This window comes from Amblyomma mixtum, chromosome 3 (assembly GCF_055824585.1).
Source record: "Amblyomma mixtum isolate Tamu chromosome 3, ASM5582458v1, whole genome shotgun sequence".
NCBI lineage: Eukaryota > Metazoa > Arthropoda > Arachnida > Ixodida > Ixodidae > Amblyomma > Amblyomma mixtum.
In genome coordinates this window covers 252,286,189-252,311,285 of record NC_143014.1, presented here as the reverse complement: position 1 = coordinate 252,311,285, position 25,097 = coordinate 252,286,189, and the positions used below count along the sequence as shown (strand labels likewise).

Below are 25,097 nucleotides of genomic sequence, written 5' to 3'. Positions count from 1 at the left end.
CCGCTTCTGCTGCCCATTGCAGCTCGCCTGGCTTCTGCTAGCGCTGCTCCTGAAGGGGTCGCGGAAACCGAGCTTACTTCACTATGACGCGGGGCTCACAGTAAAACGGTGGCGAGGGTAGCACCGCAGTGCTAGCCAGTTCCGAATCGCACTCAGCTTAGGCGTCGATGTGCAATCGGCTAAGCTTAGCGACGACAAGGGTAGCTAGAGAGCAGCGCGCAGTTCGTCGGCCGGCGCGCCCGCGGGCGGCGTCGTTGCCGAAAGCTCGGCTCGCTCAATGATTGGCTCAGTAGCTCGCGAACTGAGCAGGCAAGGCTGGAAAATCGAGCAGCGAGCGTCTGTCCTGCGACTGAGCGAGACTTTATTCTCACGTTTGCATGCAGCATAGGTGAACAAATTTAGCACACATATATGCATCGAATATCTGCTGCCTTACAGCGTTTATTAAACTCGTCCTCGACGTCACCGTTAGCGCGGAAACCGCGCATATCTTTATTTCACTACGAGACATGGTTCACAGTACAACGTACAGTGAAGAGAGTAGCACCTCAGCGCTAGCCAGTTCGAAAGCACTCTCAGCTCTGGCATCGATATGAAACCTGCCAGGCTTAGCGACGAATACGACATCCAGGGAGCAGTGCAAACTTGTCGCCCGGCGCGCTCGCGGGCAGTGTCATTTCTGAAAGCTCAGCTCCCGCAATGCTCAGCAGCCAGCGACTTGGGCTCGCAAGGCTGGAAAACTGAGCAGCTAGCGGCTGGACTGCGACTGAGCCCACGTTTACAGCACAGGTAAACAACTTTTAGCTCACATACAGTAAAAGCTCGTTAATTCGACACTGATGGGACCGCGAAAAATTGTCGAATTATCCGAATGTCGAATTATCGAATGAACAACAAAAAACAATGTTTGCCGCAACAGGACGTATACCTTTATTTGGCAAGGAAATCTGTAATCACCGTCTGCTTTTTCGAGCGAATTTGAGCGACTACGATAGCTCTAACAGCTGCCAGGTGCTCCGCGGCACACGCGCCGTCAGGGATTTGTTCACAGAAGTCCTCCCGCACAGACAAGGCTTCTGCGGCTTCTTTCACCGTGCACTTCGGCATTTGGGACAACTGCTCACAATCGTAAATCGTCGTCGTTGTCAGCGCCTGTCACTTTAATTATTTCATCCTCGGTCAGCTGACAGGACACAAAGGCGAGGCGCGCAGGCCCTGCGCGCTACCCACCCGAAAGCAGCGCGGGGAGGAGGTGGGGAGGAGGTGAAGGGAGCGCGGCTCCCCGCTTATCTGTTTTTTCAGCCAGCGTTCGCGGGGACGGCGTTGTTGCTGGGACGCGCGTCTTATCTTTTCTCTTTATCTTTCCTCTGATCTTTTAACTCTCCTCTATCTGCACATGGCAGCGGTGGTGGCTCGGCTGAGCCAGTAGGCAATCCCTTGCAATTTCCTTTCACCCTTCTCTCAGTCGCAACAAAACAGCAACAACAAGCAGCGCAGTAAACACGCTGACAAAGCGCGCATTTACCAAAAAAGGCGCCGTAAATAACCGCGATCGTAGCGACTGCTGCGACACAACAAAGCACAAAAAAAAAAGACGCCAGCCGCTTCGGCCGCCGCTAACTCGCTTCCTCGGATGGATGGATGGATGATAATATGACCATACGGATGGCCTATCAGCCGTACAGTAGCGCCGCTCATGGCAGTTTTTTTTTCTTTTTGCTCTCGGCAAACCGGCTTGGCGGGCTGCGGAGTGAAGTCGAATTAACCGACGCACGGCAAAATTTGTTCGAATTAACGAGAGTTTCGCCCCATAGACTCCTATGTATAATTGTAGGGACCTCGCGCGCGCGTCGAATTATCCGATTTTCCGAATTAACGGGGGTCGAATTAACGAGCTTTCACTGTATACGCTTGGGATACCGGCTTCGTTGCGGCCACCTTAAGGTGATTCTTACGCTCGTCATCGAGGCCATCGTCACCGCTCGTGACGCACTGGCTGAGAACTACAATTCGAGTGCGTGCTAAAACAAGCTGCTCGTATTTCGCGGAACAATCTGAACTCGAAAACACAGTTGCTTCTATCGGCTTCCATGTGGGCTCTTGCTCAATTGTGAAAGTACACGCGAGCAAGATGCGGCGAGTGCGAGCCGCTGTTGCATATCAGCTAAAGTGTGACGCAACTATCGGCGTAGTTTCGCAAAGCAGTTGATATCAAAGTTATCCGCTTGTACGGGTCACAGTTAAGCCCTCAGTTTCGTGTAAATCTCCGTCGAGCATGCCCGCGTCAGTCAAAGTAATGCATCGCAGCTGCTCTCAGTCCTACCGCTCACGTCCAACATATCCTTGATATGCACCAGCTTGAGGTACGGTGCATTTCTTTGCCCGTTTTGTCGCAATTAAGAGATTTTAGCTGGCAGCAAACGAAATTTCATTCCGTCAACAGCGTCGTCTGCGCCGTCGTCTGCTCCATCGTCTGCTAGAACATCCGGGGCACCCTGGGTGATGGGATCACAGGATCGCAGCTTCTACAAAAGTATTTAAAAGCGCTTTAGTGTTCGCACTTAATAAAAAAATAAATTTAAAACAATTGAAATATTTTTCTTCTGAACATAATTCAAATATTAGTAGTAAAAAAGCGCATTTGAGTTGCAGTTTTTCAACGACGCAAAAACAAGGGCAAAGCCGCTGGCGCCGGCGCCATGTCAGTGCGTGCGTTGCCTCACGTTTTGTGTTATGTGGATTTTCATGGCATTGTTTGAGTGCTTGTGCGGCGGACATGTGTGAAGAACAGAAGTGTGTTTTGGAAGCCAACGACGAGTATTACGCCCAGTCAACATCGGTGAGTTTGGACGGGCAAAGCCGTGAAGAAAGGCAGCGCTACGACGTCTTGTCATCTGGAAAGGCAATGAAGACGACGGCGCGGTTTTACTAAGCCTGGATGAGCTGCATGATTGGTGAGTACCGTCACCGCTTCTCTATTACTGATCTGTATTCACACGCGTTATTAGTGTGCGGCTATATAGGGATGGCAGTGGAGGCAGTCTGCGTGCGGTTGCCTCAGCTATAATGCGTTGCCTGAAAAGAACGGACGTATAGCCTGCGTGACAAGTCTTGCTTCATAGTCTATGTCTGCGTTTAGTACTCAGGTGCCGTGGTAAATAAAAATGCCACCAGAGATCACAGCAGAGTTATGCGGTCGCTTGCTAGCGCTGCGAAAAACTACAATGTTTACTACATTCAACTGGCATGGATTTGTACTGCGTAGAAGACGACGATCAGTGCCGCGGGTGAGAGCGCTTTTGCGTGGACAGCTGAGAACAGGCGAGGGAACTGACAACGGGTGATTTTGCTCGCGGCTGGTACCCATCGGATGGATTTGTGCTATTTAGAAGATTATTATGAGCGGCAGTGCTGCGCGATGAAGCACTCGCGCTAGGCGAACTGCGAACAGACGACGGATGGTTTTGCTCGGTGTTGGTGCTCATCGGATCAGTGCTTACTTCTTAATATTCGTCATGCAAATTATTTTGAAGACTGTGATCGCATGTGGAAGGCTGGCGCATATGTACTAGTCATTTGTAAACTTTTTATCTGTGCTTCCCCATTGGAACAGAATTTGGCAATATTATGTCAGTTAGGTCGTTCTTGTGTCTTCCCTGAACTGTAGGCGTCCATGCTTCCTCTCCTTCAGGGCACTGAACTGTTGGGGATGCAACTGCACACTTATTTGGGATTTCAAGCTTTTTGCTGTATGCCTCGCTTATGCGGCCCTCTTTCAGGTCGTTCGCAATTGGTGATGGTTTGTTATTCATTTTCACTTTCTCTTATTTATTCTTGGTTGACTGCCGGCAGCAGTTCTCCGCGCTCGGAACTGTTCCCAGGCACGGAACCCTACCCACAGACCTCCCTGCACCTCACTCACCAGTGTTCTTCGGTATTTTTTTTTTGCTCTTGCCCCTACTTGCATTACCACTCGACAAAGTTTTGCTGTTTTTATTTGTGTGCAATTTGTTAAATGCACTACTAATTTTCGCATCATGCTCAGTTGTGACGTGAGATATCGGGCTCCTTGGTTTTGAATGCATGTCTTTTGCATTTTCTCTTCTCATTTATGCAAGGTAAACTGGTCGACTGGGTGCTATGTTCAATTTAAGAATACATTAGACGCTGGTGCAAGGCACCCTAATAGTAATTAACTAAAGCCTGCGCATGCTATATTCGAATAGTTGGGCTCTTTTCATCATGCATAAGAATAAAGCGGTATTCCAGCCAGCTCATCTTTCAATGTGGTTATGACAGTCATGTAAATGTGCTCAAAGAATGTGTATGGGTGTTTCACATACAATCTCCTTATTTATTTTGTCATGGGCCACCTCATTGCTTTTTGTGTTCCTATATTAATACCTCATTTTAGTTTCTGAAGCAGTCGACAGTTTGTTTTGTTGTCATTCATGACATTGTCACTGGCACTGACAGCTGTTGGTCGGGACGTATTTATCTGCAGTTGCCAGCTGCCAGCATCTGCTGGGCCATGCGTGCTTCCTGCCTTCAGCTGTGCCATCCCTCCAAGCCATTCATGGTAATTATCTTTTTCAGTTACGCATACCTTACCTGCCTGTTTTGAAAAATATTTTCAACATAGGCTCACTGCTGTGTTTAAAAATGCATGCAGAACTCTACATGCACTTTACAGCAGTACCTCAGCTTATTACATGAACTGCAAATTTGTACGAAATATAGCCGCTCATGTAGCTCTTGACACTGCGCTGTTATTATAAAGTTGAGCCTGCTTCAGGTGCAGTGACTATTCCACACCTGTTGCCTTTTATGCATGTGTGTCCTCTAAAAGGGCCAAAATGTTCGTTTATCTTTTAAAAACGTTGTGCTGTACAATAATACTTTAATGGTATTTCTTGCTTGTACACTGAAATGTCAGTCAGTAAAGTAACATTGTATGATGACACCAAATCTTGCGTGGCATAGCATCCTTGCAGCGTACTTGGCAAGCTCCTGTCAGCGCAGATGTATTGCTGGTTTATTGCTGTGGCATGTGGTTATACTGTACAGTTTGTACCTCTACGTTCTTGAAAGTATCCTTGAAAAATTTAAAATTGGTTTTTGAGCCAAGGAAGTGACAGAGTAACTGTCTCACATCTTGATAGGCACCTGAACAATGATGCAAGGGAAGGGATAAAGGAGGGAGTTAAAGAAGAAAAGAGGTGCCGTAGCAGAGGGCTGCAGAATAATTTTGGCCACCTGGGTATCTTTATCCTGCACTGACATCAAACAGCATGCAGTTTAGCCTGTGTTCACTTGGGCCCGCATAAAAAAAAACGAGCAGACCTTCTTAGAACTAACATTTCATTGCACCAGCTACTTTGTAGTTTTGACTGCAGTGACCTGAAATCAACGGTTGTTTACTTTGCACAACCCACATACCCTGAACAAGATGTGATGATGCTAGATGAGGTGACCCTCTCTGCATAGCAGCGGGTTGGTTCAGGAAATGCGAAGACTCATGGAGAACCGCTCAGTTATATTTGATTTCATGTTATTGTAGTATTAATGGTGAGTTGTAGTATAAGTGATGAATTCTTGCAAATGATTGAGGACATCAATACTCAGTGTGAAAATGAGAGCTAAATCAATACTTAATAATCAGGAAAGAGGCCTTTTTATGAAATGCAGTAAGGTACTGGAAGTCGAAACAGAATACACCTCGGCCAGGTCATGCACAGATATAGAGCATTTGAAAGAAATGGTTGGGAGAATAAGAAAGGGGTTTATTGCCTTAGGCATGCACTCAGAAGTTACGAGCAGCACCTTGCAGTATGCTCAAAAAGAAATTTTAAACTGCTTTGCCTTTGCTAAGCTGTCGGGAAAAGTGGGGTACTTTACAAAGGGCTTAAAATTGAGAACAGTGCGGTGAACCACTCAGGAAAATCATAGGGTTAATGATAAGAGATTGGGAGAGAACTGAGTTGGTTGGAAATAAATGCGAATTAAAATCTGAGCGGGAATCATAAATGGACATAGGCAGGACATACATTTTTTAAAGAAGCTGCTATCCTTTTGGATAGTGGAGCGGTTACTCACAGCAGGAAATTGTGCTCTTCTTGCTTTCATTTTATGGACATATGCTTTGTGTCTTACATCTCTTGGCCTGCCATAGGCAGCATATGGTCATAATAAATTTTTACCGGTCTAATTATGTGGCACAGGGAGAATTGAACTATATAACCTCATCAATGCACACCCTCTCTGAAGTGAACTTTGTCAGCCCCGTCAGTCACCACATTGATGCATGTCACCCCAAATGGGAGCCGTCATGGTGGCTGAGTGGTTATTGTGCTTGGCTGCTGACCCGGAAGAGGCAGGTTCGATTCCAGCCAGTTTTGATTCCAGCTGTACTAGTCTCATTTCAATGGAGACGAAATGCTAGAGGCCCAGGTACCGTGTGATGTCAGCACACCTAAAGAATTTTCCAGTCCTCTACAATAGCGCCCTGTATAGCCTGCGCCGCTTTGTGGCATTAAACCCTTTAAAACCAAGTAAAGTAATGGATACATCATTTCCAAAAATTGTTTAAATTTATTATTTTCTAAACGTTAACAATTTTCTGCACCTGTTTTCCTTCGTCTTTCCCTCTTATTTCCTCCCTCATGCTGAGTAACAGGTCAGTGATTTTAAGTAAATATTTTGTTCATTTCATTAGCAAAGTTTCTCTGTCTCTCTCTATTGCTTTGCTTTTTGTATCTGCAGTATAGTATTATGCAGAAATATGTCAAGATTAGATCCAAGAGATATGGCCTAGATTTTAAGTTCTATAGTCAACCACACATTACTTATTACGCTATCAAGGCTTTTTTTTGGCATGTGCTACCTGGTACAGAACTGATGTGGCCTACAGCGGTAAATATTGTTTGAATGCGCATAAATTGAATAGGAAGGCAAATTTCCCATTTGACTATGTAAATAGATTGGGCAATCATGTGCTCACAAAGCTCATAAACTTTTCTGTTTCCAAAACTTTCTGTAAAAGGCACTGACTCACTGAAATACACTACAGTTACTTTTGCCTAATCCTGATATTATTTACTGAAGATTGGTTTGAGGGAAAGTCCACTGAGCTCGAATGAGTGCACGGCAGCTTGTCTTTGTCCAAAGTATTTGGAGAATAATGAATTTTGTTACCTGGCAGAGATAAAGCAAGGATGGCAGTGTTTTGTAATGTCCACAGGGCATTCTTCCAAAGCCCAGTATGCATGTAATTCCTTCATTTTGTGCAACATAAAATGTCTTCCCTTTACACTCATGGTTGAAACAAAATGCTGAATACTTCACCACTCAAAAAATGAAGGCCATTGTGCTGCTCTACAAAATATCAGGCTGCAGCGGTTGTTGCGAGGCAAATTCACCAGGTTGTCATCATCATCAGTCTAACACCCAATGCAGGGCAGAGGCCTCTCCCATGTCTCTCCAATTAACCCTGTCCTTCGCCAGTTGTGGCCACCGTATCCCCACAAACTTCTTAATCTCATCCGCCCGCCTAACTTTCTGCTGCCCCCTGCTACGTTTGCCTTCTCTTGGAATCCACTCTATCACTCTTAAGGACCACTGGTTATCTTGCCTTTGCATTACATCTCCTGCCCAAACCCATTTCTTCCAAATAACCCACGTTTTTTTCACACCTATTTGTCAGGCTCCGCGTTTTTTTCTCACCTATTCGTCAAGCTGCAAGCCACTTGCACGCTCTACAAACCTATTTAAAGTACATTATCCAGCATTGTTGGCATGGAGTGTGTAGTGCTAAAACAAAAAATAATACAATAGCTGATGATCTGCTAGAGCAACAGAATTCCAAGAGTTTGAGAAGGGCAGTGGGAGAACTAGCAAGGCGGGATAGCGAAATTTGACAAGCAGTGGACAGGGATCCTGCAACTTGTAGAGGACAGGCAAATTGGAGACTTGTGGAAGGGGCTGTAGTCTTGAGTGCGCCTAGCCGGCCTTGTGATGCATTGTATAGGGCCCTTTGTTTTTGAGTAAAACTGGTTTCTCCTGATTGTTGCATTCCAGAAAGATTCATCAAGATTGGGTTAAACCCAAGTTTCGCGTGCAAATGTGCCTGTAAGAAAGTGTAGATTGATAATGCATGAAGCTAAAGAACCACTGGAGAGTAGTGGATACGTCTCGTATTTCTTCGTAGCTATATTGTTTAAACAGTGCTGGCTATTTTAATTCCTTTTTAATGCTTATTGCTTGTCGAGTTGCATAAAATTTTAGGATAAATTGAAAACTGCAGGTAGGTTTAATTACAATAATTATACCCGTATTTCTGAAGCTCTGTTCGAAGAGAGGTCCACATTTTGTGTGCATGCTTTGAATTTGATTATTTTCACACTGCAAAATGGAGGACAGGTCTGCTGTGAGAGTTTTTTTGCAATGAAGCGAGAGCAAGTGGTGCGGAATGCTTGTTACTGTGTCGCCCTGCCAATATTTCTAGAACCCCTGGGACCACTGAGCTTGTGAGTATCTATGACTCAAAAGGTCGGAGCTGATTGCCCATTCCGTGGTTGTCTGTATTAACCGGTGCAAGGCCAAGGGCTCATAGCTAACAAGCATATGACACCATAGAACTAGATGCAGTCTGGCTGGGACTGTGCAGTATGTCAGTGTTAACGAGGTCGTGATAAACGAGGTTTACTCTGCGAAGCTAGTGTGAAATAATAATTGTTCTTATGGAAAATATCGTTTTTTCTTAGTCATTGCAGCAATACAAGCATATCAAATCTGATATCTCTCACTCATCCCTCTATGTTTCAGTTTCAAGGGACCAAGAGTTGCGTGGAAGTCGTGCAAGCCACAAAGTTGCATGCGGCTTGAGCCAGCAATCAGGAGCAGGCTGGGAATTTGCGAATTGCCAGTGGTATTCGCTCAGTCAAGCAGGCTTTACTGTAAGTACAGTGTTTTCGCCATAGCATTTCTTTGAAAAGTACGCATTGAGCTTGAATAGGACAAGCTGTCGGTCTAGTTGGTCTGATCCTTTGTGGTTGACAGAGCTTAGAAACACAGACTGGGGTCAGAAAGAAAAAATATGAGGGCACAGGTGCTGACTACAGATTTATTCCAGAATCACCGAAACACTGCATATATAACCAAAACACAGGCGCCAACAGGTGGCAATTTTATGCACTCGTGGCAACAATAAGTGATATGGCCAATAGTGGGAAAACAACACAAACTAGACACAGAAACCAAGACTATAGAGCAGGGAAGGATGAAACCATAACAAGGTTAAAGGAATAGTTTTAAGCAAGTCATTTTTAAGACCACCAGCACGTGAAACAGTGGAACGGTTTGACCAAAATTTTCAAGTACTGGTCTGATAACACGGAACTAAAACACTACACGCAAACACAGATCAAGGGCAGTGAAATAAAAGTAAAATGGCAAGAAAAAACATGCCGTGAAAAGAAAATGGTGATTGGGCAAGCAAACAAGAATTGGTCTACAAAGGTGAAGTGAGCTAAAAAACTGAAAGAATAAAAGGGGAATAAATGCACATGAGCAACAAAGGTGAAGCCAAGAATTAACATGGCTACAGGAGGAAGATGAGCTACTGTAAAAACGAGAGAGATAAAATATCAATAAATGAAATGAAATTTAAGCGCACACGAAAAACGCACACAACAGGAGATACACACAGGACAGGCGCTAACTTCATCTGATTTATTCGCAGGTAAGAGAGCGAAAATATATACATAAAACGAGGCATGCGCAGTAAAGAAACAGATCGTCATATCACAATGCGTGCTCAAGGTATCTGTATTCTGCCTGCAAAAGATTAACTGATGTATCACTCACACAGTCATGCCCCCTCTTCCTGATGTGAAATGCTTCTAATAATTCACGTGCCGTCTTATCACCGCTCCTGCCAAGAATCTTTATCTCCTTCAGCCGCGCCTCGCACGCTCTGCAGTTCGCACAATGGTCAGCCAAATGTGTCCCTCCACCCCTTAATGCCCGCAAATGTTCCCCCGCCCGGTCATTGACACACCGCCCAGTCTGGCCTATGTAAGCCCTACCGCAGGTCAAAGGTATCTCGTAAACGACACCGGAACAGCAGTCGACATACTTCTTTGAGTGCTTCTTCCTGCAGCCACTCTTCTTTTCCGTGCACGAAATGCGTGAGCAAAGGTGGGCAAGTTTCTTCGGTGCGGAGAACACCACAGGAACGCCGTGTCGGCTTGCCACCTTCTTCACATGATGGGCAACCTTGTGGATATACGGAACCACTACTGGTTTAAACGAGTTCCTTTCTAGTACGTTCGCTTTGGCGAACATGACCTGCTTGGTTTTTCGAAGAAGGGCCTCGGCCACAGAAACAATGACCGCGCAGGGGAACCCAGCCATAAGTAGCCGGCGTACTTGCTTATTAAAGCTACACTGCATAGCATGCGGGCACGACTTCGAGAGAGCAGACCCCAGGCATAGGCCGGCAATAGACCTCTTAACTGTTTTGGAATGAGCGGAATCAAAAGGTAAAAGCTCTTTCTGTGCCCTCGGAGCGTACTCCCAACAAACATGATCAACTCCTATAGTAAAATTGACATCTAAAAACTGCAACGAACCTTGTAAAGGGAGTTCGTGCGTAAATCTCAATCCCCTCCCGTTCTGCTGAAAGCTCTCCAGGATGCTGCCAACTGCTTCGGTGTAAGAAATGTTGTTTAGTTTTTTCAAAACAATAGGAAAATCGTCTACGTACCTAAAAACTTTCAGCACTCCCTTCCCATTAAAGCTTTGCTCAAGGGCGCGGTCAATAAAAGCTAAAAACAGGTTACAAAGCACAGGGGCTACGCAGGACCCAATGCAGATCCCTTGTCTCTGACGATAAAATTTATTCTCAAAAGAGATAAAAGTGACACCTAAATAAAACTCAAGAACGCGCATAAAATTGTCCACTGTAAGACCGCATGAGTTCTGGAACTCCACCTCTCCGCTTTCTTCTATCGCGCTCCTAACATCACCGAACAAAACATCGTGGGGCACAGAATAAAACAGATCTTCCACATCTACCGAGAACATATACCCAACTGCAGAATTACCCTCGAGAAACTACAACCTGCAGCGAGTTTTTTACAGTAAAGGGGTCATGGACCTGTAGAGAGCCTAGGTGTTTCTGCAGGTACCTACTGAGGACGTGCCTATGTACCTATGTCGGCGCGGTCATTGTTTCTGTGGCCGAGGCCCTTCTTCGAAAAACCAAGCAGGTCATGTTCGCCAAAGCGAACGTACTAGAAAGGAACTCGTTTAAACCAGTAGTGGTTCCGTATATCCACAAGGTTGCCCATCATGTGAAGAAGGTGGCAAGCCGACACGGCGTTCCTGTGGTGTTCTCCGCACCGAAGAAACTTGCCCACCTTTGCTCACGCATTTCGTGCACGGAAAAGAAGAGCGGCTGCAGGAAGAAGCACTCAAAGAAGTATGTCGACTGCTGTTCCGGTGTCGTTTACGAGATACCTTTGACCTGCGGTAGGGCTTACATAGGCCAGACTGGGCGGTGTGTCAATGACCGGGCGGGGGAACATTTGCGGGCATTAAGGGGTGGAGGGACACATTTGGCTGACCATTGTGCGAACTGCAGAGCGTGCGAGGCGCGGCTGAAGGAGATAAAGATTCTTGGCAGGAGCGGTGATAAGACGGCACGTGAATTATTAGAAGCATTTCACATCAGGAAGAGGGGGCATGACTGTGTGAGTGATACATCAGTTAATCTTTTGCAGGCAGAATACAGATACCTTGAGCACGCATTGTGATATGACGATCTGTTTCTTTACTGCGCATGCCTCGTTTTATGTATATATTTTCGCTCTCTTACCTGCGAATAAATCAGATGAAGTTAGCGCCTGTCCTGTGTGTATCTCCTCTTGTGTGCGTTTTTCGTGTGCGCTTAAATTTCATTTCATTTATAGCTATGCACCATCTAGCCCAAACAGAAGTTTTGTTAAATTATAAAATATCAAAATGTGAAATTCAATTAGTATTAAAGATAAAAGCAAACAAAAACGCGAAAATAGAGGAGTTGGCAGAAAAGTCAAGGCATGCAAGATATTTTTAAAACCAGGGCTAGGTCAAACATCCTGAAGAAAGGCAATCTTTTTTTCTGAGGGTGTTCTTGCCCATTAATCCTCGAGCCTCAAAATCCCGGCGGCTCCCACCAGTTCATGTCGGCTTATTCTGGTGCTTTTTTAACACAATGGCACTTTTTCGAACATGGGTGGCATGGCTTTTTTCGGTCACAGTTTTGGCAATGGACTTGCAGATTTAGGACGTGCTTGTAGGCCAGTTGGTTGGAAATCGTTAGAAAAACCGCAAAACAGAATGGGACAAAGGCAGGCAAAACACAAGGCGGTACGACAACTGAACATTTATTGAAGAAATGAGTGCTCATATGTAATCTGCAAACAATCATTGCAAAAACAACCTAGGGAGGGAAACAAATTCCAATTCTTTCTGAAAAATGGACACAGAAGGCGTGCTATCCCACCTATCTGGCTTCGACCTCAGGATGGCAACAGCCTTGAGAATTTCTTTCCAACTGGCCCTTTATTCATCCAATAATAATGTGCAGTTCAGTTTAGGTTAAGTCTTTACAACTGGGACAGTGGACAGGCAGGCAAGGTCGTCCGGGCCTACCCAAGGAATGCTAATACTCTTGCAAGGGAGTGTTTCACCATCTACCAATTTGGCCGGTATAAAATCGACCACAGCTGAGAGGAATCGTGTACACCACCCCCGTTGCACATGGCATGAGGCATTCAAAAAGTACCGCCAACGGGCATGTTGTACGAGATTCCCCTCAGCTGTGGCCAGTTTTATATCGTCCAAAGTGGTAGATGTTTACACATTTGTTTGCAAGAGTATGCGTGTTCCTTGAGTAGACCCGGAGGCATTTGCCGTCCCACTCACTGTCTCATTGTAGACTGCTATCCCAAACTGAACTGCACACAGATTATTGGATGAAGAAAGAAGCAGTTGGAAAGAGAAATTGTCGAGGCTGTTGCCATCTTGAGGTCAGAGCCAGATAAGTGTGTCAGCACGCCTACTGTGTTCATTTTTCAGGAAAATTAGCGTTTCTGTCTGTGTTTCCCCCGGTTGTTTTTGTTTCGTTTTTGAGCAGGTGATTGTCATATTTGCTCAGCTCTATGGTTGCCATTGAATTTTTTTGCCTCTTTACGATTGTTTGCAGATTACACACGTGACTTGTCTATATAAGCACTGCTGTTCAATAAATTTTCAGTTGTCAGTACGGCCTTGTGTTGTCACCTGCCTCTGTGTGATAGTTTTGTGGTTTTGCTCTTTCCGACTGGCAGATTCCCGAGAAATGTACCCGATAAATCAATCTTATGCTCCCTTATCCTTTCATTGATGCCAATGTATACCTTGCCGCAAGACAAAAGGATTGATTAAATGCCCTCCGCGCATGGCGCTAAGGGTTTTCTGTGCTGCGTGGTGCAGCGTCTTTTTTTTTCATTTAGGATTCCGCAACTGCAATAGGTGCTAGGGGGTCAGAAAAGGCAATGTCTACTCCTGCTTTCTCTCCGATTTTCTTAAGGTTCTGTGAAATTTACCTTTAGAAAATTCGAGAGATAGAGTAGATGCTTTTTTTGCTGCCGCCCCCCCCCATCACCTATCACACCTCTCTAGGATCGTCAATGAAAAAGAAAAAAGAAACAGGCTGCACTGCATTGCACAGAAACCCTTAGTGGCATGCACAAGAAGTGCTTTCTCAATCCCTTTTTCTTGCTGCAAGGTATACATTGGCATCAATGGAAGGCTAAGAGAGCATTACACTGATTTATCGGGTACAGCTCTTAGGTACCTGCAAGTCCACTGCTGATAATGGGACGCAAAAAAGCCATGCTGCCCAAAGTTCGAGAAAGCCACTGTGTTAATAGAGCCCCGTAATAAGCTGACGCAATGCAATGGTGGAAGCCGCAGAGATTTTCAGGCTCCGGGGTGAATGTAAAGAACACGCTTGGTTTCACTCGGAGGATTGCCTTTCTTTGTGGACGTACTTGATCTAGCCCTGGTTCTACATGTGTGTTACATGCCTTGCCTCTTCTGCCAACTTCCCTCTTTTGGTGTTTTTCCTTGATTTTTGCCTTCATACTGGTTATTGAATTTCACTTTTTTATATTTTATCTCTCGGCTTCACTGTACGTCATCTTCCACTTTTAACCATCTTAATTGTTGGCTTCACCTTTGTGGCTCATGCGCGTTTTTATTCACCTTTTATCCTTTTAATTTTTAGCACACTTCACCTTCGCTTGTTGCTTAATTCTCGTTTGCTTACCCAATCGCCATTTTGCTTCTATTGCGTGTTTTTTCTTGCCATTTCTCCTTCATTTTTTTTTCACTGGGCTTGGTCTGTGTTTGTGTATAAGGTTTTTTAGTTCCATTTTATCAGACCAGTTCTTAAATATTCTTTCGGTCAAACCTATCCACTGTTGGCAGTCTTTTAAAAATGACTTGCTTATAAATTTTTCTCTCACCTTGTTCTGGTTTTATCCTGTGCTGTGTCCTCTGGTTTTTGCTTCTAGCTTTTGTTGTTTTTCCACTACTTCTCATACCACTTCTTGTTACCACGAGTGCATAAATCGCTGCGTGTTGGTGCCTGTGGTGTGGGTATTTATGCAGTATGTCGGCAGTTCTGGGAAAAGTTTTAAGTTCAGTGCCTGTGCCATCATCTTTTTTGTTTCTGTCCCTTGTCTGTATGTCTGAGTGCTGTCAACCACAATCGGTGCATTGAGCTGACTGCTCTGCAGCTACCCATGTGTATGCAATGAAGTGGCTTCAAGAATAATGTACACAAAAAAATTGATTCCTTAAAATTTCTGGCATGTTTTTTAGGAAAACATTTGGCATTTAAAGGGCTAAGAGTGCTCTGAAAATCTAAAAATTATGTGCTTCTTGGGGCCTTTCCTCAAATTTCACATCACCTTGTAGCGTGATGCAAGACGTTCAAGTTGTTACCCACAGTTTACTTTTTTGTTGCCCACTTATTGGCTGCCACCTTCTTTGGGAGGCAGTGTCATGGGGTTTGGGAGACAATCTGATTCCTGTGTGTTGGCTGAAGCTGTCTAAGCTTTTGGATGTGGGGAGCAGGTTCACGGTGCCAACTTTTGGCTGTAACTACAGTTTGGCCATGACTGTTAGTCCTTTTCTGTGATGCAGTGTCATTTATGTAATGCATAATTTGATGATGGAGCAGTCTCAGGGGTTGCGGTGCTCAGCTGTTGACTTCAAAGACACAGGATCGATCCTGGCCGCGGCAGTCGCATTCTGATGGAGACAAAATGCTGGAAGCTTGTGTACTGTGCGATGTCAGTGCACGTGAAAGAACCCCATGTGGATGAAATTATCAGAGCCCTTCACTATGGCATCCCTCATAGCCTGAGTCACTTGGGACATTAAACCCCATAAATCCAAACCCATTTTGGTACTTCTCAGCTTCGCCGCTGGCCTCTGCAGGCCAGCGAAACCTCCCACAAGTTGACGAACGGCAGTTTTTACACCCTTCGTAAATGCCTACATAGACGCTACATCATTGGTGGCAAAGGTTGCCAGATGTGCAAGCGTTTCCGGTAGTTTTTCTCTGTTGCTTTCGTCAGGCAGCTTGCAAAAGATGTTTTACTAGGCTAATAAACGGTGAGGTTCTTTGTGTTCTTAAGGTGGTGCAGCGTGATAAAACAGACACATAATAGCCATGCCATGCTTTTTTGTAGCCAAAGGCAATTTTTCGCCTTATTCTCATCATCATTTGCCTTTCATGCTTCCTCGAGGGACGGCAGTTGGAAGAAGGTCTCTAGAGCAGCTCCTTGTCTGAAGAAATGCCGAGTGGCATTCTTCAATCCTAACTGCCCATCAAATGGAAGAGCAGTTGTTTTCTCCACTCCACAGAGTGGAGACGGAGTATCGAGTTGAGGCGCACTTCTGAATTCGGCGGTTAGCCTTTCATAGGCCGCAGATATGCGCAATAAACTTTATTTGCTGTTAATCTTCCAGTTAAACACCAAATCCTCCTCATTCCTCATCAGTGCACACACTGTGTAAGGAACTTTGTCACTCCATTTGTCACCACTTTGATGTATGCCATCCCTAATTCAGGGGCTGTATAATTTTTGAAATTTTGTTGAAATTGCTTGAAAACCTTTGCAATTTCCTGCACCTCTCTTTTTCCCCCAAGTCCCAAACCTATGCAGAGTGCAAGTGGGTTTTTAAACTCCAGCTAAATTTTGTTATTCATCAAATGGCTTTTCTCTCTACTGCTTTGCTGGGTGTATCTGAAGTATAATATTATGCACCAGTGTGTGAAGCTTTGCTCCCAGAGCTATTAGCCCGAGGTAGTAATTTTAGAGCATTGCGTTGCGTTCTCAGCCTGGTTGCGTTTTGAGCCTGAGTTGTGCTGATTATACGGATAGAACCCAAGTTGGCAGCCTCCAATGCAGCAGTGTATCCCAGTAGTTGCCATGGGAGCCGAGGTGGTTAGATAATGGAATAAAATAATAGCAGGTGGCAGTGTGATGCTCGAGCACCACAGCTCGAAAGTAAACTATATCGATCAGTATATGTATATCTGTCTCGCAGGCATTAAAGTCTGGCTGCTTAGTCACGACATTCCTGTAAAATTAGTGGGTGAACCGTTTGGCATGAATGTACCAGATGGTGTCATACGATTCAGCCTGTCGTGCAGCATAAACTTACTAGTTAAGTTAGAGCCTTTCTTGCAGCACGGATTCGAACTGACAACCTATGTTAGGTGTATTAATGCTCATTATTCGATCTGCTCATTTTTTATATTCAACCACACTAACATTACTTATTACCCCATCTGTGCAGATTCCTTCTGGCACTATTTGAAGCTGAAGGGTTGCTCGGCTGAGGATCTCCAAAAGTACCACAAGAAGGTGACGCGCTACCTGGCACAGAAGTGCTGTGGCCTGTGGCGGTAAATATCTGTTCAAGCCAATTGTCTCTTGTTATATGCATGAATAGATTGGGTAAGCTCATGTGCTTACAAAACTCGTAACTTGACTATATTTCCTAACTGTCTGTATGGTACACTTAGGCACTGGAATAACCTGCAAATCGCACTGGAATTTGCCTACTATAGTGAGATACTGCTTTACCCAAGTTCTGCTTAAGGATAGTCTGCTACTGAGATGACGCACAGAAGATTATATTTATGAACCAGACTGTTAACAGCACTTATGGACCACATTAGCAGACTGTTCTGAGACCGCACGCAGCCAGGCTTTTCAGCGTGGAAGAGGCGGCTTTAGACAAGGCAGGCGAGCGCTCTGTTCCTGCACATTAAGTAGCTGTCGGATGAATCTCGAAAAAATATGAACGACGCGCCAGGAATATGACTACTACAACCCTTCGGAGATGTGCAGTGCACAGTATACGGCCATGCCAGCGACATGGCTTTCTGTTCAAACTTTCTCTAAAACCGCTGTCACTACGCAGAAGCAGGTTACAGTATCTGTACTAAGAATCTCTTAGTGAAGCAGCGCAACGGCACAAGGCCAAGGGAAGAAGGGGACAAAAACAGCGCTCAACTGACAACAAATGTTTATTCCGGATGCTAACAGCATATATATACTCTTTTGCACCTTAGAAAAAACAAAGAAACAGAGAGCAGCAGAAAGTATCAATCCCAGTCATTATGCGCATGCAGCTGTATCGCGTGTACATCGATCATTTGAAATCAGGAAGTTGTGCTCTTTCACCGAGATGGGAACGGAAGGAGTGCTGATACAATTCGCACCCAGCTTCATGATCTCAGATGCCTCAATAATCTCTCGTGTAAGCTTATCCTTGTGTTTGGTAACAACTTGGCTGTTTTTGAATTCTGGGTAACATGAACAGTCACGACAGTGAGTACCTATGTGGCGGGCCGTGTTCTTGACATTGTTTGCGTGCTCTTTAAGTCTTTCATTAAGACACCGGCCAGTTTGGCCGATGTATGACCCACCACACTTCAACGGGACTGAGTACACCACGTTGTCTTGGCATGGCACATACTGTGGTTTTTCTTGCAATTATGACCAGATTCCGATCTTTTATCCGGGCGATTAACTCTCGCACACAAGCCACTCAGTCTGACAGGAGCCGAAAAAACAACATCTACTCCTGCCTTTTTGCCTATTCTCTTCAAATTGTGGGACACAACATGAACATAAGGTATTACTGCCAGATTTTTTTGCTTGGAATGGGGGACAGCTTTGCCCTCCTTCAGCTTTTTCAATATCCCTTCTGCTACTGATGCCAGAATATGAAGGGGGTATTTTGCGTCTGTTAGCCTATCAACCTGATTGGAGAAACTAAATTCAAACTTGTGTGGGCAGGATTTTTGCATGGCATTTTGAAAGCATGACGCCACAATGCCTCTTTTAACAAGCTTCGAATGGGCTGAGCTGTATGGAAGTAAGGGCTTTTTACCCCTAGGATCAAATGCCCAGCATACATGGAAATCAGTAAAATATAAGGTCAGATCAAGGAACTTAATGCGATCATTCACAGCCACTTCATGCGTAATTTCCAGCGGCGAAAGCACTTCACAGAATATCGCGCACAGGTCATTCACTTCCGCAGCGAAGCTAGCCGGGTCACAATCTAGTAAAATTAGGTAATCATCTACATATCGGAACACTCTTGCAACTGTTGAGCTCATGAGTGATTGTTCGAGTGCCCTGTCAAGCTTAGCAAGGAACATGTCACTTAGCAATGGAGCGATGCAAGATCCTATGCAGATCCCATTCTTTTGAACTGTTTTTATTCAAAAGAATGGGATCTGCATAGGATCTTGCATCGCTCCATTGCTAAGTGACATGTTCCTTGCTAAGCTTGACAGGGCACTCGAACAATCACTCATGAGCTCAACAGTTGCAAGAGTGTTCCGATATGTAGATGATTACCTAATTTTACTAGATTGTGACCCGGAAGTGAATGACCTGTGCGCGATATTCTGTGAAGTGCTTTCGCCGCTGGAAATTACGCATGAAGTGGCTGTGAATGATCGCATTAAGTTCCTTGATCTGACCTTATATTTTACTGATTTCCATGTATGCTGGGCATTTGATCCTAGGGGTAAAAAGCCCTTACTTCCATACAGCTCAGCCCATTCGAAGCTTGTTAAAAGAGGCATTGTGGCGTCATGCTTTCAAAATGCCATGCAAAAATCCTGCCCACACAAGTTTGAATTTAGTTTCTCCAATCAGGTTGATAGGCTAACAGACGCAAAATACCCCCTTCATATTCTGGCATCAGTAGCAGAAGGGATATTGAAAAAGCTGAAGGAGGGCAAAGCTGTCCCCCATTCCAAGCAAAAAAATCTGGCAGTAATACCTTATGTTCATGTTGTGTCCCACAATTTGAAGAGAATAGGCAAAAAGGCAGGAGTAGATGTTGTTTTTTCGGCTCCTGTCAGACTGAGTGGCTTGTGTGCGAGAGTTAATCGCCCGGATAAAAGATCGGAATCTGGTCATAATTGCAAGAAAAACCACAGTATGTGCCATGCCAAGACAACGTGGTGTACTCAGTCCCGTTGAAGTGTGGTGGGTCATACATCGGCCAAACTGGCCGGTGTCTTAATGAAAGACTTAAAGAGCACGCAAACAATGTCAAGAACGCGGCCCGCCACATAGGTACTCACTGTCGTGACTGTTCATGTTACCCAGAATTCAAAAACAGCCAAGTTGTTACCAAACACAAGGATAAGCTTACACGAGAGATTATTGAGGCATCTGAGATCATGAAGCTGGGTGTGAATTGTATCAGCACTCCTTCCGTTGCCATCTCGGTGAAAGAGCACAACTTCCTGATTTCAAATGATCGATGTACACGCGATACAGCTTCATGCGCACAATGACTGGGATTGATACTTTCTGCTGCTCTCTGTTTCTTTGTTTTTTCTAAGGTGCAAAAGAGTATATATATGCTGTTAGCATCCGGAATAAACATTTGTTGTCAGTTCAGCGCTGTTTGTCCCCTTCTTCCCTTGGCCTTGTGCCGTTGCGCTGCTTCACTAAGATATGTCAGACCAACTCGCCCACCAGTTCATGTTGTACTAAGAATTCGTATCTTAAAGGAAAAAAGAAAGCGCAATGTCCACCTTTGGCACGATTTCTGCAGTGATGTGCGTTCTGCCGGCTGACAGTACACCGCTTGCTTGGTGTTGTAGGCCTAACATGTGCTTTACTCAAGGTGTAGCGAGAAGCGCTTTTGAACTAGCCACCAGCGATCACAGAAATGTCTACTCTTTTTACCGCCTCTACAATAACTTCATGGTGGTATGAACGTGCAGTTTTTATTCCCGCAACGTCTTCGTAAGTGAAGCGCGCTCAAAAACGGGCCAGGCGGACCGCCTCGCACTGATTGATGCGGGTTGCATGCACGGACTCATTCTGAGCCGTTGGCAGAACAGTCATTACAGGCCATGATGCACTTGGTCACACGTTGCATGCACGTCTGCATCTTGATTTCTAGCTGGAAACAGCTTGGTTGACGTCACTTCTGTCAGTAAAGTGCTCTGCATGCCAATGTCTCTCCCATTCCGGACGGTTCCCGCCAGCCATCGTATGAAGCGGCGTGTGCATATTCTTCAGTTGTATAATTGAGGCTTTAATGCATTATTCCTATGGGTTTACGTCGGGCCCGTGCCAATTTGATGTTAAATGTGGATCGTTGCATGAAAGGGGAATGCATAATCAAGATTCCACTGTATGACTTTTGTAACATTTGCATGCATTTGTTGTGTATGCATACTATATATATCACTGTTCTTTTTCTTCACCTAGGACAGTCTGAACAAGAGAGACCTGCTGAAGAAAAATTCTGTATATATGTAAATAAATAGTCGATTTGCTCCAAGTGAGGCGTTTTTATACCTGGCTGTACTGCAGGAATGCATTGAATGTTCAGAGTCAGACTGCTGCTCTGTAGCTGCATATTAATTGACAAATAAAGCGTACTTGGTAATGACTACAGGAATACAACACACTACACAAATGCACTACAGAAGGCAGACTACAGAGATACGACACTACAGAATTACGTCACTACAGAAGACAGACTACAGAAATACTACACTACAGAAAGACTACAGAAATACTACACTACAGAAGACAGACTACAGAAATACTACACTACAGAAGACAGACTACAGAAGTACGACACTACAGACTACAGAGGACAGACTACAGAAATACTACATGCCCAAAATACGACAGACTACAGAAGTTTTCTGTCGTAAATTCCTGTAGTGCGTTTTGACTGGGAATGCAACCAAATTCAAGTATAGGTCTTACATAAGCTTTGTAAAGTAACAATAATGTGTCGCGGCGCATCCCAAACCTTTTATAGGCGATTCGTGTCAGCCGGCCTAGAACGCGTTCTCCTTTACGCACGTTGTTCTTGATATGAAGGCTCCAATCTAAGGTTGGATGGTAAGTAACACCTAGATATGTAACAGATTCCACTTGTGGAATCAGATTAGAGTGATGTGCTAATGAAATGTACAAAGGCGTGTCTGGAGGAAATACCAGTGTGCCACATTTGTTAACGGAAAGTGCCGGAAAAGTGCCGGAAAGTACCGCTGCGCAAAGTCTGTCCCTTCAGACAAGAATTGCTCCTTTCCATCATCATTTGCATGCTTTGGACAGCGCAATTATGGACCTACGCGAAACTCAGGGAATCAATAGAATTACTTTACTCAAACCTAGGAATCAGCGCCATCTTCCCCCGGGCTACAGAAGGCTGTAAGTGCATTTGCGCCATGCACAACTGAGCGGGCGTGTAATCTCTGTGGGTGCTTAAAAATGTCCGTGCCATTCTCCTGCAGATATAAGCAGCAATCAGGGAAGCACAGCATTGCCTACGGATACAGCAATAACCAGGTGAAAGAAAGCAGCTTGTTGTTGAGGGCTGTGTGCAACGTGCACGACGCGTGCCGAGAGCTCTGCCGCTGCGGAGTGTTCATACTGCACCTTTTCCCATCAGCCGCTAAAAATTCCGGCCAGCGTCAAGTATGGATTGCTGCCTGCAGAAAGAATTACGAGCCAAGTACGAACACAAGGATAAGTATGCGTTTGAAATACTTGGCCTGACTGCGTGCCCATCGCAATACGTTTAGTATTCACTGACTGTATTACGGGGACATGCAGGTATCCTCGGATAATTTTTACAAACAAACAGCGACAGGGGAATAACCAACAAGCTGCAGCGGGATGCGCCGGACCAAGTCGGACACCATGCGCCGGTATCATCGCTCTGGCGATACCAGAGGCGCACCCGTGGTAATGGCACCGGATGTAAAACTTTCCAATACCGACATGACTACAGCCACCACCGAATTCCGTTCCAGTTTTTTCCGCTCCATACGGACCTTAATATTTGCCGACATGGGGAACCAACCACAACGGCAGAAAACTAACAAAAAAGTAAAAATGAACGAAAGCTTGCCCTGCACGGTGTCTTGCTTGGCCCCGCCAAAGTACTGAGTCGATTTATCATAGCGCCATTATTGCGGTCGCTGAGAATATGAAACGTTCTTTCTCCGTCCCAGCTTCCTTCTGATGTCTTTTATAGCACAATGAGCACTGCTTGCCGTTCACACAAGTTTAACATTTATGTAATTTTTTATTTCATACCACGTTTGTTGTCCTCGCATTACAATAACTGGTGAAGAAACTCGGAGCTCTGATCAGTCATTTACGTGTCAGAATATAGCGGGATATAATCGTCTCAAGTGATCAACTTGAAAGGCAGAGGAATAAAAGTTGCAATCAGTAACTGAATACAATACACGTTTTGACAGCCACGACAACGAGGCCCGCCTGCAAAGCCAAAAATGTGTCTCAAATGACTCTGCGTCAAGTGTGTGCCCGATCACATTATAAACCTGATCGGATGCACATAGTGCCGCATGTTGAGGACTCCTTCACCCGTAAATCTACGCATGGGACTTAAACCTATTTGGCAGGTAAGGAAGCGCTAGACTATTTTTAATTCATGGTCAGAGAAATATTTCTATTCCCCTTATCCAGGACTGCACAGCTATCCTCTGAGAATGCCTATTTCCTTACCAACCGAGAGTTTCATGATTCGTTTGGTTTAAGCGTGTCTTCAACATCGGGTTAATGATGGTCCATCGCTACCACGCTCTGCAATACGGCTGTGCGCACCTGATTGGAGCACAGCAAAAAGACGACGGACACGGAGAAAGACGACGACAGAAGCGCTTCGTGTCCGTCGTTGTGCTATGGTCCTAACATTTGTGTTGAGGTGTTGGATCAACCAGTCCGACGATCCGCGCTTTTCGAGCGCTGTCAGCTAGAGCTCTTTCAGAAGGCCGCAGACGCATGTTCGAGTTGAGAAATCTTCGGCCGACGCGCGCCGTCTCCGAAGCTCCTCCAGTCTCCGGAAATATTTCTGCGGTTCCGAAGAGCCGTATGGGTGAGGGCGAGTGACGTGTATTTTACTGCATGGGACAAAAGAGTACTTCCAAACAGGAAGCTGAGCGGTGCCTAGATCCGTGGCCTAGATGTTTCAGATGGAGTGATGACAAATGGCCTGTGACAAAAAGTAAGCCGTTTTAACTGAAGGTACGGCCACCAGGTAGGAACTCTGAATTTCCTTCCGATATAAGGGTAGCGTGGCAATAAGAAGAAAACGTTGGCATTCGTGAGTCAGTACTCACGCAAGCACTTTGGTGGGCATTACTCATCCTTCCAAACTCAAGTGTTCAAAACCTCCTCAGGAATTTAATATAAAAAAACGATAACTCAATGCCTTTCGGTCACAGTGCAGTGGCACGGGGCAGGGATAGGATGCGCTGAATGAGTTCTGAAATCTCAGATTTGAAGCCTTGTGCCGCTATAATCTGACAACGCTCATGATTGTGCATCTGCTGGGTACTAGGTCCGTGATAACAGATTCCAGGTCACTGCCAGATGGCCCGGTCAGTGATGTGGCCCTGTGCGCGACACAGCTACATCTGGTAAGCAGCCCATCGTATACTGACAGCAAACGGGCGCCTTCTCCTAAACGCCGCGTGATTGCCGCAAACCTTTCCATTAACAATAACGTCTGGAGCATTGGCTGCAGACAACCGTAACAGCGCAAAGAAACGAGACAGTTTAATGCCAGAGCCTATAGCGTATACACCACAAACGCGTGGATTTCGCACATGTAAGGGAGAAATGAAGCTCAGTTTAGCGAGAACAGTCATGATATTTAGTTTTGCTGCTGCATTGAAAGATAAAGGGGAAAGTAACCAAAAGACAAACGCCGAATTTATAGGCCACGCATTGCCCTTTCACAAGCTGCATTCATGTTAAAAATTCATCACATTAACCGGATGCCAAGACCGGGAATTCAGTTAGTATTTTATGAATTCCTAGGTCCCGTGAGTTTTCGACAATAATATATGCAAAGTGTAAGGAAGACGATGGATCTATGCGCGAGCCGCATGGCCATCGCCTGGTGCACGCTCTTGGCTGGACTAGCTGATCTCGGACTGCCGTTGGCCCTAGTCCCAGTACGAAGCTTCTCCATATAAACCGCACCTTACAGAAGAAATTATCACACAACCCTTAGTAATAAGTTTCTTTGACGGGCACTGGTAGGTCGGCTGAAGACTCTTCCGAAAACAGCGTCCATCTATATCGTACCTGACCGGCTGGGAGAAATGGGAGACCCTGTTACGCTCCTCGGACCCGGGTGCGCAGATCATCGCGACGGACCCTGCCGCCGATGTCATGAGGCATCATGGACAAATAACGTCTGAGTGCAGTGGGGCCATGCTGGGGCCCAGGGGCCTACGTGCCCTAAACACCTTTCAATCAATAAAGTTGCTCCTCCCTCCCGCGGCCCTTGACCTCGAAGGCGGGGCAGGCGGCCGTCACAGGCGCGAATGCTTGCTTAGTGTCTGGCTTGACCAGCTCGGCGACCGGTGTACGCCGGAATGAACGCACCGCAAGGGTTGAGCGCCTGTACCGCAGCATAATCCGATTTCCTGGCCTCCAGCGGTG

At 45.4% G+C, this 25,097-nt stretch overlaps 1 protein-coding gene across 3 annotated transcripts; it reads left to right on the top strand.

Annotated features, from left to right (window-relative positions):
* The first annotated feature begins 788 nt into the window (after nucleotides 1-788).
* LOC149354360 (uncharacterized) lies at nucleotides 789-20,937 on the top strand. Of its 3 annotated transcripts, none has more exons than XM_089583297.1 (6): nucleotides 789-2,954; nucleotides 3,856-3,934; nucleotides 4,505-4,579; nucleotides 8,824-8,954; nucleotides 16,903-17,011; nucleotides 20,870-20,937. In XM_089583297.1, exons 1-6 carry the CDS (start codon nucleotides 2,939-2,941, stop codon nucleotides 20,913-20,915), a joined length of 456 nt encoding a protein of 151 aa, XP_089439423.1. In that variant the 5' UTR covers nucleotides 789-2,938; the 3' UTR covers nucleotides 20,916-20,937. The 3 variants fall into 3 exon arrangements, with proteins under 3 accessions (XP_089439423.1, XP_089439422.1, XP_089439424.1); XM_089583296.1 differs by having other exon boundaries at nucleotides 3,853-3,934; XM_089583298.1 differs by having other exon boundaries at nucleotides 3,853-3,934; nucleotides 20,865-20,937.
* The last annotated feature ends 4,160 nt before the right edge of the window (nucleotides 20,938-25,097 follow it).